Source organism: Ursus americanus, chromosome X, assembly GCF_024610735.1.
Source record: "Ursus americanus isolate L20-20 chromosome X, mUrsAme1.1.p, whole genome shotgun sequence".
Taxonomy (NCBI): domain Eukaryota; kingdom Metazoa; phylum Chordata; class Mammalia; order Carnivora; family Ursidae; genus Ursus; species Ursus americanus.
This window is the reverse complement of record NC_142164.1, coordinates 4625372-4640017: the sequence shown is the minus strand read 5'-3', so window position 1 is coordinate 4640017 and position 14646 is coordinate 4625372. Positions and strand designations below refer to the sequence as shown.

Below are 14646 nucleotides of genomic sequence, written 5' to 3'. Positions count from 1 at the left end.
GGTACGGGTGGCAGCGTGTACAACGCACAGCAAGGCCTGGAACTTGCACTGAGACTATGCCCGCTTTACCCAGCCAGAAGCTGAGCCCTAGGGAGCTTACCCGCCGGGTCAGCGTGTGAGCGGCGGAACTCACGTTCACACTGAGCTGCCTCCGGGAGCAGAGCCCGGGCCGTGCACTGGCCTGAGGGGTCTTCCCCACAACCAGCGGGGTTCCAGCTGCCCTGCGTGGGGACGTCAGGCCCGATGCTTCACGCACGTCCCATGACTCAGGTGGGGGACCCCAGGAAAGCCAGGCAACGATGCCGTCGAGAGCCTGACACTGGACGCTGCCCACGTGGCCTCTCCCAGCACCTTGGGGTCACCATCTGTCCGAAATCGATTCCATGCTCTGGAGGCTAAGTGGGGCCCGGACGCAGTATGTAAGGATGGAGAAGGCCCGCTCGCACGTGGCTGTAGGAGCGATGGCCCACCGAAGGCTGCCCTGGGCTTCAGGCACGGCCTCTGCTCTCCCATGCCCCTGCCCAGTCTGGTCCCCTTCTATCTCAGCCGACCGGGTGGCCCAACGTTGTCCTGCAGGCTCACTCCCCTGGGCAGGCTGAAGGTCAGGCACACAGCAGGCCAGCAGTTCAAAACACCCACGCACCGGGGTCTAGGGCCTCTCACTGCTTCCCCACGGGGCTGAGTGTCTGGGGGGACACTTGGCACAGACCCTCTGTCCGGGTGCTCGGCAAACGTGACTCTGCCACCTCACACGGTCCTGCGGATGCCCCCCGTCTCACACCTCACCTCCCGCCATCGGCCCAGCCCTAACCCTGTGCTCAGCCCCAGCTCAGCACCTGAGTACAGGCCCAGAGGCCCGCCACTTGCTCATGAAGGGCCCCAGGGAAGGTGCCCGCGATATTCGTCCCAGAGGAGGGCAGGTGGGTGGGAGCCAGATTGAAGGTCAGACCCCTGCCGAGGAGGCTGGTGTCAGAGCAGGCTTGGCCTCGGCAGGGCAATGGGGGCTTCTGAGAGAAGCAGGACCGGGGCTGACACACCTCAAACCAGCCCCTCCCGGGGGTAGGCTCAGGCCATCTGGAGATCATCACATCGTCCGGCTGACGGGCAAGGGGGCTGGTGCCTGGTCTGCCCCACCCTGGCCACAACTGCCGGGGACCTGGGCGATGTGTGGCAGCACAGACACCACGCAGAGAACCTTGCACCCTGGACATGCCTCCCTGAGGGTCCCTTGTGCTGGGGCTGGGGGCGACCTGAGGGCTACATCCCAGCAGTCCATGAGGGCCTGGATCAAACACCATCTCACACCCTCCAAGTCCGTTCCCTCCAAGGACAGCATGCAGTGTCCCTGCTTCCATCCTGGAGTGCCCCAGGGGCTCTGGTCCTGGGACGTGGGCCAGGAGCACCCGGCTCATGATGTCGCCCAGGCTCCAGCTCACCTCGGTCTCGTTTGCGCTCCCATGAGCCTCCCCTGCTCCGGCCAGGGCTGTCCAGATGGGATCTGGTGGGCGTGCGCCTCCTTCCACATCTCCTGGGGCGGCCGACCCTCTGCACAGCCTGCCGCCTGGGAACCCGAAGCCCCCTCCTGCTCGGCTGCTTTCAAACTCCTCGTTTGAGTCTGGGGGTGTATGGGGTGTGTGGGGGAGCGTCCCGGCGACCACCGCCGCCCTCTGCTAGTCTCTCCTCTGCTCCAACGGCCCGATTGCAGACACCGGGGTCCCAGCTGGCTCTGGGGTTGGCTGACAGGTGCACACCCCCTCTCTGGCTCTGCCTGGGGAAGCGAAGCCTCAGCGTCAGCTTCACAAGGCCACCGGCTTCACGAAACGGTTGGTGGTACACAGGAGTCCTCTGAAAATAACTCATCATGGTACACAGTCTCACAGTCACATGGCGATGACCGTCCTTTACGGGCCCCTAGGACACTCCCCACCGGGCTGTCCAGCCAGCTCTTTAGGAAGCACAGCCACGATGAGAGGGGACTCCTGTCTGGGGACTCCCCAGGCAAGATGAGTGCAAGAGAACCCCGCACTGGGGAGTGAGCACTTGGCAGTGGGGAGAGAGGAGGACAACAGCCCAGACACTGCAGACTGAGGCCAGGCTCAGCACAGACGGGGTAGTGCATGCAGCAGGGGACATGGGGGCTGTGGGCCGGACCCCAGGAGGAGGACCCTCCAATCCCAGCACGGCCAATGGGGAGCTGGCTGCTGGGCTCCCCAAAGGGATGCATCACGGCCCTGAGGCGACTGCCGGGCTAGCTCAGAGACCTGACGGTGCATGGGGCACGAAGGGTTCCTGCAGCCCCTTTCCTGAGCGGTGGCTCCTCTGGGGAACGCCGCCCGCCCTGCCCAGGGCAGTAAGGCACACACGGCAGGCATGTCCCATCTAGGGGTAAATCCGCCTGCCACCGGGGTCCAGCTGAGGAGACAGAGCGCTCTGTTCTGTGTCGTCATGGCTAAAGAATGAATCCATGGCCCCTGGGGCGCCTCCTGTAGAACTGCCTGTGACAAACGTGATTCTGCCACATGAGCCTTCTTAAGCGCACGAGGACTGGCAACGCAGCGTCCCCCTGAGGCTGGGGACAGGAGGAAGAGGGGCCCGAGCACTGCACGTCTCTCTGATTCACTCCTGTGTACTACATACTCAACCCAAAGCACCTTTCCTACTTCGTGGTGGCAAACCCCCCTCATTTCTGAGAGGGCTGCCTGGGAAAGTCTAATTTACTTGAAATTCTCACCTTTTCCAAGTGCCCACCTACCAAGGGGCATGGGCTTCAAGGGCAGGATTGCATCTAACTTTCCCGAATTTGCACAGTCACGTGGCTGTGGTTCACTGCACCTCAGTGGGGGTGATCGCCCTCCTCACGTCCTAGCCCCTTTCTGCACTTCCCATGGTAATAACCTCCCAAATCTCAGGAGGCTGAGAATGTTCTCTTTCCTCTGATGAAAGGTCGGAACCCTAACCTGGGAGTCTCTGTTGCTGTCCCATTTCGGGAGAGGTCCGAACACGCGCACACTGGCGGACGTGGAGCCGTGGTGCTTGGGAGATCTGCCCCGTGTTACTTTGACCTCCACCCACCACACCCCCTCCTCCAAACATTCTCCCTTGCTGTGACGTATCACGGAATTGGAGTTCAAGTGGCACCTCAGAGAACAAAGCGGATCGTGCTCTCTGCATATGTGCCTCCAGGGGGACAGATCATTCCATTAGGGTGAGGGTGGGGCAGGGGTTCTTGCCCAGCTCAGTGCAACTAACTCAGTGCGACCCCCAGTAACAGGAGAAGACCAACTCGGTTCCTCTTTTGAGCTCCTCTTCCATTCAGACCTCTGGTGTTCCATCATTCCTTCCCACTAACACCCAGCCATTGTTTAGGACTGGCCATGGAGAACTCCAGGAAACCCGAAGGAACTCTCATGGCCTAGGAGACAGCGAGGGGTCCCCCAGCCCAGAGACAGAAGGGCTGTAAGTGACTTCTCCATTCCCCCATGGAAAGAGAGTGTCATTCACAGAACATTCCTGGAGAGGACAGGGATAAAGCCACTAAATCATCACTGACTTCAAAAGCAACGGGACAGCGGCCCAGCACACTGACCCTTCTTGCCGCAGGACAGTACTCGGCCCTCTCCAGAATCCAATGCAAACTGCTCAGACCATTTATCCATTTCAGACATGGCTCTCTCCCCAAGGACCCCATATCCAAATACCGTCACTGTCACATACCAACTTCCTGGTGACCAGCTGCACAGAAGCCATCATGGCGCCCCTCTGGTCTCCCCAGCCACCCAGGCCGGGCCAGGGGCATTTGCACTGCAGTGCTCGCCCCAGGAGCCACACCCCCTCACCCTGCTTCCCCTTCTTCTACAGGGCTCAGGGCATCCTTCCCCTCCTTCCTGCCAGCACCGCGGCTGCTGGACACAGTCCCCTATGCCTGGGACGGGTCCTGCTTCTCCTGGTGTTCTCACTCCTCACCCACAGGGCCTTCCAGAGAGCAGAGCTCAGCCCTATCTGGGAATCAAGGAGCCAGCGAGCAGGGCTCCCTCTGTGCTGAGAGGACGTTTCTCCTCCTTTCGTGAAGGACCAAGCCAATGCAGGAGCACACATCTGCATGTGCCTTTGGCATTTGCACAGTGACAGACAGGAAAGCATCACAAGCAAGAATCGACAAACTTTCCTTTCGCCAGTCCCTGACCCCCATCCCTTGCCTGCTCTGTTCTTTCGCCTTTCCAACCCCTCCCTAGGCCAATGCCCTGTGAGTTCGGTTGAGCACAATGAGGCAAGGGGCCCAGGCTGGTTTCCAGGATATGACAAAACTCATTTTTTTAACGATTTCTATTTATTTATTTGAGAAAGTGAGAGTACAAACAAGAGAGAGGGAGAAACAGAGTCCCCACTGAGTAGGGAGCACAATGTGGGGCTCGATCCCAGCATCCTGAGATCATGGTCTGAGCTGAAGGCAGATGCTTAAACAACAGCCACCCAGGTACCCCGAGAACATGACAAAACTCTTAACTCTTGAACTGGGTAAGAACAAATGCTTTGGGGGAGGTATGTCACTCACACACTCAGCCGCCAAAGCGGATGAAACCTTCTGTACCAAGGAACCCCACTGGAGAGCTTCCTCGAGGACACCAAACTCTGGGTGTGGGAGTCATCACAGAGAACAGCCCCCACCCATCCCCCCCAAGGAGGCTCCTTGCCCCGCTTTCTTCTCCCAACCCTCCCTGGCCCTGCACACCTTAGAAAGCCCAGGGCTGCTTCTTCACACACACACACACACACACACACACACACACACACACACACACACACACAAACAAACACTAACAGGAAAGAACCAGCAAGCAGCCTCACTTCCAGCCCAGCATCCCGCAGGAGAAACTTCCCCTACCACCAAAGCCTGGAAAGGGCCTGGCCACCCCTGGCGCTCAGGCCCCCTCTTCCTCATCACTCACAGACTCTTCACACAGGGCCAGGGACGATGGCTGCTGCCCGCGACTGACCCGCAGCAAATACTCCAGCACTTGGAACTTGCTGGTTTCAGCATAGGCCCTGGGACCCCACAGGAACTCGTAGCGGGCAGGGTCGCTGCCGGCTACCTGCCGGTACTCCACGTACCCTTTCTGCACCCAGACATTGGTGAGGAGCTCCCTGGGCTCCCCGTAGATGACGTGCTCCCTGCTGGCATACACCCCCATGACCCCCAGCACTTCCCACACCTTCTCCTCCGGGGCACAGTCGCCCTCCAGGACGATCACCCCCAAGAGCACCACCAGGAGGCCGGTCTTGGGCATGCCCTGCTCACCGCTCGGCAGCCCACCGCAGGTGAGGCCCAGGACGGTGACCAGGATGTAGGAGTGGTCGCTGGGGTCCACCTCCTTCACATCCACGCCAAAGACCAGCCGCATGCACTCGGACGCTTGGCCGAAGATCACGGGGAAGGCGTCCTGGTAGTCGTTGCCGACCACCTCCAGCATCTCTGCCTGGCTGGTGCGCTGCTGGGTGAGATACTTGAGCACCAGGAATGCCACCAGGTCAGCAGCCTTCCCCTGGACTGTGTCCTGGAGCAGGGGCTGGGCTTCCTCGGGCTCCTCCCAGCCGCTTGACCCCTCCTCATCTGGGCTGCTGGAGCCATGGTGGGGCTGGCCCCATGCAGTGGCTGCCAGGCCAGTGGGGGAGGGGCAGGCACTCTGAGGGCTCTGGGGAGCACTCGGGCCCCCAGCAGCAGACCCCTCCTCCGGAGGGCCCAGAAACAGGGCAGAGCAGGAGATGCGAGAGGGGCTGGACTGGGAGGAGGCAGAGGCTGAGGAGGAGGGACATGGGCCCCCCTCCTCCCCAGCCCCGGACAGCTGTGCCTCCACCAGGCTCTGGGCCGGGACTGGGTCTTCCTCCAGCTGCCAGAGCTCACTCCTCCGACCCAGGGACATGGCGCCTGTCGGGCTGAACCTGAAGACAGAGGTGGGATGGCTCCTCAGAGTCCAGCCGGCCTGCAGAGGCCTGAGGTCCCAGAGCTGACAGTGGGCTGCTTCCTGCTTAGGAGAGGATGGGAAGGGCAAGCCCCTGGGTCCTCACCTTGACCTGTGGCACTCCCCTGCGCCTCCCCTGCTCTGTGACCTTAGGGACTCCTGCCTCAGGCAGAGACCTCGACTCTGAGTTCTTGAAGCCCCTGGAGGAGAAAGGGAGGGGCACCTCAGGGTGCAGACAGGAGGGCTGGGTCGGACTCTGTGAGGTCCCCACCAGTCCAGGCTGGGTGGTCCCCTCCTTGGCCTCTCAAGAGGCGGCTATTTCCCCTGCCAGAGCCTGGGCCCCACCCAACGTGGGACTGAGGCCAAAGGATCACAGCAAGGCCACGCAGCCCTGAGACTCCACAGAAGGTAAGCTAGGAGGCCCACATCTGGCCACAACTGCCAAAGGTCCACAGGGCTTGTCACGGATGTCCAGGGATGGCCAGGCTCGGGGTTCCATCTGTGCTGGGATGGGTGTGCCTCTTGGTCGATACCTTGACCCCACGGAAGGCCTGGGAAAACTCTCACCCGCCCTGTGCTGAGGCCTCATCTCCGGAGGACGCCAGAGGGAAAAATCAATTAGCCCACCATTTCCTGTCTCCCCATGGCTGAGAGAAGTAGCAGGGCAAGCCTGGTCCCTAGGGATCCTGCTGTGGGAGGCATGCCCTCATTTCTCACCTCCATCCCCACCAGGGCCAGGGCCAGGGCCAAGGTCCCTGCCTCCCCCACTGACTAGAGTCCAGACCCTCAGGCCCAGGCCCAGGCCCTCCCCTCCCTGAGACCAGGGATCTGGAGAGGAGGAGGGGCTCAGCCCAACAGGCTCCACCCAGGGTTCCCAGGGTTCTCAGGTAGGGCCTGGCCAGATTTCTAGGCCATCTCCTCCTTTTCCTGAGGGGTGGGTTCGGACCCAGCCCCTCCTCTCTCAGGGGTCCCCACATGGATTCTTGGCAGTACCAGGGACTCCTGTGTGTCTCCCAGGAGGGCTTCCTCAGATGACCTGACTGAGACCTCTCCCAGCATGGTCCTCTCGTGCCTGAGAGCTGGGAGAGAAGGGTGAGGACGCAGCAATCCACGCCCTCCCCCTGCACCCCACCCAATTCACAAGGAACTCAGATCGGGGGTTGGTCCCTCTGTCCAGGGGCAGGAGTCCACTCTTTGTCCCTAAGGTGCTCACGTTTACTTTCGGCAGGTGCTGGAACTATCCCTTCTCCTATCCTCAGCATGCATCCTGCAGAACAACGCCACCACCCCGCGGAGACCCAGGGGAGAAAGTGGGGTGCTTACTTTTCTTGACTCCCAGCCTGGCCTCGCAGGACTGGCCACCGGGGCAGGACTTCATTTGGGACCCCTATGTCTGCGTGGGGGTCTGCTCAGTCCTCCCTCAGAGTCTTGGGGCTCCACCCTCTGCTGACCTGAGGCCACAATCCTCAGACCAAGGCTCTCACCTCCCTCAGACCCTGGGTGCAGAAGTCAAGAACACTTCAGATGTTCCCCCCAGCTTGGGGGACATCCAAGAAGGAGCCCACGGGCAACAAAATCACTGTCTGTTTTAGGCTCTAAGGTCCTCAACGCTCACCCTGCATCCCTCGGGGACTGCCCTGTGCTGTCCCCAGTCCTTTCCCCTCTGACCGCCCCACGCATCCGTGAGATCCAAGGCCAAATGTGGGGGTGCGACAGCTGCCCTATGGCCTCCCGTCGGTGACTCTGTTCTGGGGTCCAGGGTCCACGCAGTTCTCCCTGAGGGTTCTCGCCTTGACTTCGGGAGGATTTGACCTTCCCTGCTGCTGACCCTGATCTGCCTCTTACCCGAACCCCCAGACGCTCTATGACCCGGATGTGGAAGTCTGGACATGCCACTTGTCCTCTTCCCGCTCAGGGGCTTCCCAGGCCTGATGCTGTTCTGGGGTTCAGGGTCGCTCATGTCCTCCCACCGGGTCCTCGCATCCAGTCCCATTAGCCCCTGCCCCTCGTTTTTTAAACCATGGCCCCCGCTTCTGTCAGACCTGGATGCGGACGTCCTGACACACTGCCTGTGGACTTGGCACAAACACGCCTCACAGGGCTGACAGCAGGGGCAGGTTTCAGTGCGCTGTCCCTGTTCTGGAGTCCAGGTCCCTCCCTGAGTCCTCCCTCAGGGATCTTAGCTTGAGCCTCAGCACATCTTGTGTTCCTCTCTCTGCTGTCTCCAGGCCTGTTCCCTCAGACCAAAGCCCTCGCTGCCCTGAGAACCATGGGAAACGATCCTGGATGGCACATCAGGCAACAAAGGCCAGGGATTCCCTGAGATGGGTTCCTTCGGGTCACTTAGGCCTGTCCTCTATTGCCCACCTGCACTCCCTGGATGGCCTGTGCCTTCACCCCTGCATCTGAAGGCCGCTCCTTACAACAAGCTCTCAGTGTCTCTGGGACCCAGAGCCGAAGTCAGGACACGCCTCATGTCATGCTTGTCCCACTCAAGGGCCTCCCAGGACTGATTCCCTACTGGGCCTAGGGTCCCTCTGTCCTCCCTCTGGTCCTCACCTTGACTCCCGACAGAAGCTGGGCCCTCCCAGCCTTCCGACCTGAGGCCGTGCTCCTTACCGCACGCCTCCTGACTCCTGAGACCCAGAATTGGATCTGCAGGCTCGCTATGCATCCCCATGGCCCCCAGGGATCTTCCTGGACTGACACTATGGCCCCAACCCTGGGAGATCTCCTCTGTCCTCCCTCAGAGTTCATAGCTTGACTCGGGTTACTGCCTAGGCCCTCTCCTCTGCACACCAGAGGGAGGCCCTGCTCCTTCCACCCAGGCCCCCAGGGTCTCTGACACTGGGGATGCAAAAGTCCTGACTCACCACCTCCAATCCCCCCTGCACGGACCTTCCCTCACTGCCTCTGTGCTGGGGTCCAGCGTCCTTCAGTCTTCCCTCTGCATCCTCAGCATGAAGCCCAGCAGGCCATGGGGTCTCCCCTCTGCCCACCTGAGCATTGGCTCCTTTCACCAGGTCCCCAGTCTCTCGGGAGACCCGGATGCACCAGTCCAGCCACACTGGCCTCGTTTCCCCATCGCGCCCAGGGGCCTTCCTGGACTGACACTAGGGCCTGACCTCTGTGAGTTCCCCTCTGTCCTCCCTCAGGGTTCATACCTTGACGCCCATAAGCGCCTGGGCCCTCGCCTCTAAAGACCTGAGATCTGCTCCTTACCACAGGCCCTTTATCACTCGGACACCCAGATGCAGAAGTCAAGACTCACCACGTGTTCCCATCCCGCACCAGGGGCCTTCATAGAAACCCTGTGCTAGGAACCAGGGTCTCTCAGTCCTCCCTCTGCATCCTCACATTGAAGCCCAGCAGGACCTGGGCCCTCCCCTCTGTCCACCGGATGGAAGACAGACTTCTTCCTCCGAGGCCCCCATTCTCTCGGGAGACCACGTTGCCGAAGTCCGGCCCCAGTGGCGGCGTGTTCCCATCCCGCCCGGTAGGCTCCCTAGACTGCCATCCTAGGCGGACTTCTGCCAGGGTCCCCTCTGTCCTCCGTTATGGTTCATCCCTGGTCTCCTCTCGATTCGCGCCAGGACCCTCCCCTCTGCCCACCTGAGCTTTGGCTCCCTCCATCAGGCGTTTAATCTCTCAGAGACCCGTATGCGGAAGTCCAGACTCACCACGTGTTCCCATCCGCGCCCCCCCCCCCCCCCGCCGGCAATCCACTCCCCTCGCCCATGTATCTTCTATGACTGACTCTGCTGGGGTCCAGCGACCTGCAGTCCTCCCTCTGCATCCTCACCACGACGCCCAGCAGGACCTGGGCCCTCCCTTCTGCCTACCTGAGCATCCGCTCCTTCCATCAGGCCTTTAGTCTCTCAGAGACCCGTATGTGGAACTCCTGACTCACCACGTGGACCCATCTTCCCCTCCCCCCCCTCCCCATGGACCTTCCCTGACTGACTCTGCTGGGGTCTAGGGTCCCAAAGTCCTCCCTCTGCATCCTCACCACGACGCCCAGTAGGACCTGGATCCTCCCCTCTGCCCACCTGAGGGAAGCACTGTTCCTTCCACCAAGGCCACCAATGTCTCTGAGAACCGTATGCGGAAGTCCAGACTCACCACGTTTTCCCATCTCACCCCCCCCCCATGGACCTTCCCTGACTGACTCTGCTGGGGTTCAGCATCCTGCAGTCCTCCCTCTACATCCTCACCATGTTGCCCAGCATGACCTAGACCCTCCCTTCTGCCCACCTGAGCATCTGCTCCCTCCATCAGGCTTTTAGTCTCTCAGAGACCCGTATGCGGAAGTTCAGACTCACCACGTGTTACCTTCTCCCCCTCCCCGCCATGGACTTTCCCTGACTAACTGTGCTGGGGTCCAGCGTCCCGCAGTCCTCCCTCTGCCTCCTCACCACGAAGGCCGGCAGGACCTGGGCCGTCCCCTCTGCCCACCTTAGGAGGGCCTTGCTCCTTTCACCAAGGCCACCAGGGTCTCTGAGACCCGTATGCGGAAGTCCGGACTCACCACGTGTTCTCACCTTCCCCCTCCCCCCCTCCCCGTGGACCTTCCCTGACTGACTCTGCTGGGGTCTAGCGTCCCGCGGTCCTCCCTCTGCGTCCTCCCCATGACGCCCAGCAGGACCTGGGTCCTCCCCTTGCCCACCTGAGGGAGTCCCTGGTCCTTCCACCAAGGCCCCCAGTCTCTCGGGAGACCTGGATGTACCAGTCCCGACGCACTGGCCACGTGTCCCCATCCCGCCCAGGGTCCTTCCTGGACTGACCCTGGGGCCCGACTTCGGTGAGGTCCCCTCTGTCCCCTGCTTCTGAGTCCGTGGGTCCTGCCCCCGATCCGTCCCCACCCGGTCCCCACCTGGACTCCCTGGGCCTGCCTCTGCCCCTGCCTCTTCCTGACCTGGCATCCTTCCCCTCTGACCAAGGTCCTAAGCTCCCTCAGATCCCCGAGGTGCATTTCACCAGACGCCCTCTGTGGCCACCCTCCCTAGGGACCCCCAGGGCCCGGCCGCGCCAGGAACCCAGTGCCTGGACCGAAGCGGGGGAGGGTGGGCCCCACAGTTCTCCCTCAGGTCCCACCACCCGCTCCAGGGAGGGCCTGGGCGCGTCCCTCTGGGGACCCGTGGCCACTGTCCTGGGCCCCGGCGGGAGGGGCGCAGCCGGACGACGCTGCCCCTGCCCGCGGTCTCTCGGGGCTGCCGGCAGGGGCCACCTGGCTCCTGGGCGCCCCACCCCCACCCCCAGTGTGCTCCCTCACGGGTGGGTCTACCTGCACGCCTCTCCTCAGCCGACCTAGATCCCGCCTCCCTCACGCGGAGGTCGTTGCTGCTCTCAGCCCTCCCAGGCGGAAGTCGGAGCTCATCACTTCCGGACCCCTTAGGAAGGGGTCCCCTAGGGCCGCCAGCACGTCGGGCGGCGATGGGTTCCGGCGAGGGGGTAGGTGGGGGAGGAGAGGGGAGCGTGCAGGGCCGGGGTCCCCCGGTCCTCCCTGGTCTCCTTACCTGGGCTCTGGCAGGGCTGGGCCCCTGCCCTCCGCAGACCTGAGTCTGTGCCCCTTAGCCCAAGGCTCTTAGTCTCAGACATCCTTGAGCACTTCAGGGGTCGTTTGGGGGGCTCGTGCCTCACCTGCCCACCGGGTCCTCGTCTTTCAGGGCTGCTGGCAGGGACACAGCAGGGCCGGTGACCCCCAGTGTTCTGGGACATGCGATCTCTCTGTCCTCACCCAGGAGGCCCTCCTCTACCCTTGTGTGACACACGCAGTCACGGGACAGATGCCTGATGTGGAGCTGCGGCGCCCATGACCCTGGGGCAGGGTCAGAGGAGAAGCACTGCTTCCCAGGGGTCCCTTCGCCAGCAGCCAGACTTCAGACACATTCTGTTGAAGATTCAGTTTACAGAAGAGGCTGAGCAGCTGCAGGAGGTTTGGGGTTGGGGCCTCCCGTGTCAGGGTTGTCCACTCTTGCAGGGTCCACTGCAGTGGGTTTTCCTTTGTCATGCTCCTTCATGGTAAGAAACACACTGTCCATCTCCACAGAGTGTGTGTACTACATATGTTCCTATATGACGTGTGTACCTTCTATGTGCTTAGCACACATGCACGCACATACCACATAGGTATGGACGTCCACGGACACATAGGCATGTATGTTCTCGATATAGCTGCATCTATATAGGTATGTATTTATACATGTGTGGACTGTGTGTATACTTCCTTTATGAAAGACTAACTTCTCATACTCTCCGCCATTTGTTTTGATACTCACTATTCTATTTCTGGTCTAGTCATTATATCTTCTTCAAACAATATTTTGAAAGGACCATCCTCACCTAGTAAGCTGATGTTAGATAGCTAAAGCGCAGAATGCACAACCATCTGCCTCCATCAGTGCCGTGTTCTCTGCTGTCCTGATACTTCCCCAGGGCTACCGGCATGTGTCCTCTGAGGTCCTGCATCAGATTTGTGCAAGGAAGTAGGGGCAGAAGTTGAAAATTGTTCCTACTCCCGTGCTGTCGGCTTCATCTAGGCAGCCTACATTCCCTCCGCACAACCCCGCTGCTCCCCACGTCCCCACCCCAGACACAAGGACCAGCTCAGTACTCTGAAGTGTCCCCCCACGGCTTTCTCCTGTGTTGTCACTCAGGTATTGCTGGTCACATTGTGTGTCTTTTAAAAGACTTTACATTTTTTAGTACACATTGAGGTGCACAGAAACAGGTAGGAATGTACACAGATTTCCCACTTATCAACTGCCTCACACCTACATAGACTCCCATAATATCAACATCCCCCACCAGAGTGGCACGGTGGTAGGAACGGTCGAAGGTCTGTCGATTCATCGGAGTCACCCAAAGCCCATAGTACCCACTAATGTTCTCACCTGGTATTTGTTTTCTCTGGGTGTGGACTAAAGTAGGATGACATGTATCCGTCATGACAGTGTCAGACAGAGCATTTCCACAACTCTGCCGGTTCCTTCCACCCCACACAGACCTGGGCAGCCAGTGATCGTTTAACTGTCTCCGTAATTTTCCCTTTATAAAACGTCATTGAGTTGGAAACATACAAAATGCAGCCTTTCCACATTGATCATTTCACTTCATAGGAGGCACTTCAGTTTTCTCCAAATCTTTTCATGGCTTGATAGCTCACTTCTTTGGAGTGCCCCCTAATATTCCATTATCTGGATGTGCTGGAGTTTATCCATTAACCTACTAAAAGACACCTTGGTTGCAACTATGTTTAGGAAATTATGAGAAAAGCAGGTGTAAACATCAATGTGCAGGTTCTTGTGTGGACCTAAGTTTTCAACTTCTTTGGGTAAATACCCATATGGCTGCTGGATCCTATGGTAAGAATATGTGTACATGTATAAGAAACTGCAGCATTATCTTCAAACTGGTTGAACAGTTTTCATAGCCACCACGTGAGGATGAGATTTTCTGCTGCTCCGCATCACTCCCAGCCTTTGATTTGTGACAAGAGGAGTGACTGTTGGCGAAGGTTGATAGTGGCAGAGTATATGTACAGGTGAGCAAGCTGATGCATGCGATACAAGAAAGGATCCTCTCCACAGTGATATATATATATAAATACATACATATATATACCTTTATAGTACAAAGACTATACAAGCTGGGAGACTTGGCCTCCTTGTTTGGGCTTCACACTGAAACCACAGGGCATCGGACTAGAGAGGGGTTGGAAAGGAGAAAGATTAGAGCAGGCAAGGGTCAGGGGTCAGGACCTGGAGAAACAAAGTTTGTTGGTTCTTGCTTCTGATACCTTCCCGGGCCTCATTGTGCTAATACAAAAGGCACACACATGTGTGTGTTCCTACTTTGTCTTAGTTCTTCAAGAAAGGAGGAGAAACCTCATGTCAGTGCAGAGGGAGCCCTGCTCGCCTTGATTCCCAGATAGGGCTGAGCTCTGCTCTCTGGAAGGCACTGTGGGTGAGCAGTGAGGACACCAGGAGAAGCAGGACACGTCCCAGGCATAGGGGACTGTGTCCAGCAGCCGCAGTGTTGGCAGGAAGGTGGGGAGGGGTGCCCTGAGCCCTGCAGAAGAAGGGGAAGCAGGGTGACGGGGTGTGGCTCCCGGGCGAGCACTGCAGTGTAAATGCCCCTGGCCCGGCCTGGGTGTCTGGGGAGACCAGAGGGGCGACCGTGATGGCTTCTGAGCAACTGGTCACCAGGAACCTGCGTGGTGACAGTAGCCAGACTCCACTCTCTGCCTCCCTGTTAAGGAAGCGGTGGGGTGGGTGCGAGACTGGTTGTGAGGCGGACAGGCTCCAACCCTGCCTGCCCGAGCCCAGGTAAGGAGACCAGGGAGGACTGAGGGACCCCGGCCCTGCCGTTCCCCTCTCCTCCCCCACCTACCCCCTCGCCGGAACCCATCGCCGCCCGATGTACTGGCGGCCCTAGGGGACCCCTTCCTAAGGGGTCCGGAAGTGACGAGCTCCGACTTCCGCCTGGGAGGGCCCAGAGCGGCGACGACCTCCGCGTGAGGGAGGCGGGATCTCGGTCGGCTGAGGTGAGGCGTGCAGGTAGACCCACCCGTGAGGGAGCACACTGGGGGTGGGGGTGGGGCGCCCAGGAGCCAGGTGGCCCCTGCCGGCAGCCCCGAGAGACCGCGGGCAGGGGCAGCGTCGTCCGGCTGCGCCCCTCCCGCCGGGGC

At 60.1% G+C, this 14646-nt stretch overlaps 1 protein-coding gene across 1 annotated transcript; it reads right to left on the bottom strand.

The window, feature by feature from the left end:
- Nucleotides 1-4919: 4919 nt before the first annotated feature.
- On the bottom strand, nt 4920-5918 carry LOC148106799 (melanoma-associated antigen 4-like). The gene has a single exon (XM_087859664.1). The coding sequence runs from the start codon at nt 5916-5918 to the stop codon at nt 4920-4922; it is 999 nt and encodes a 332-aa protein (XP_087715790.1).
- Between the last annotated feature and the right edge of the window lie 8728 nt (nt 5919-14646).

Coding starts and splice junctions, on each gene's coding strand:
- LOC148106799 (XM_087859664.1), bottom strand. CDS start 5,918: ATGTCCCTGGGTCGGAGGAGTGAGCTCTGGCAGCTGGAGGAAGACCCA.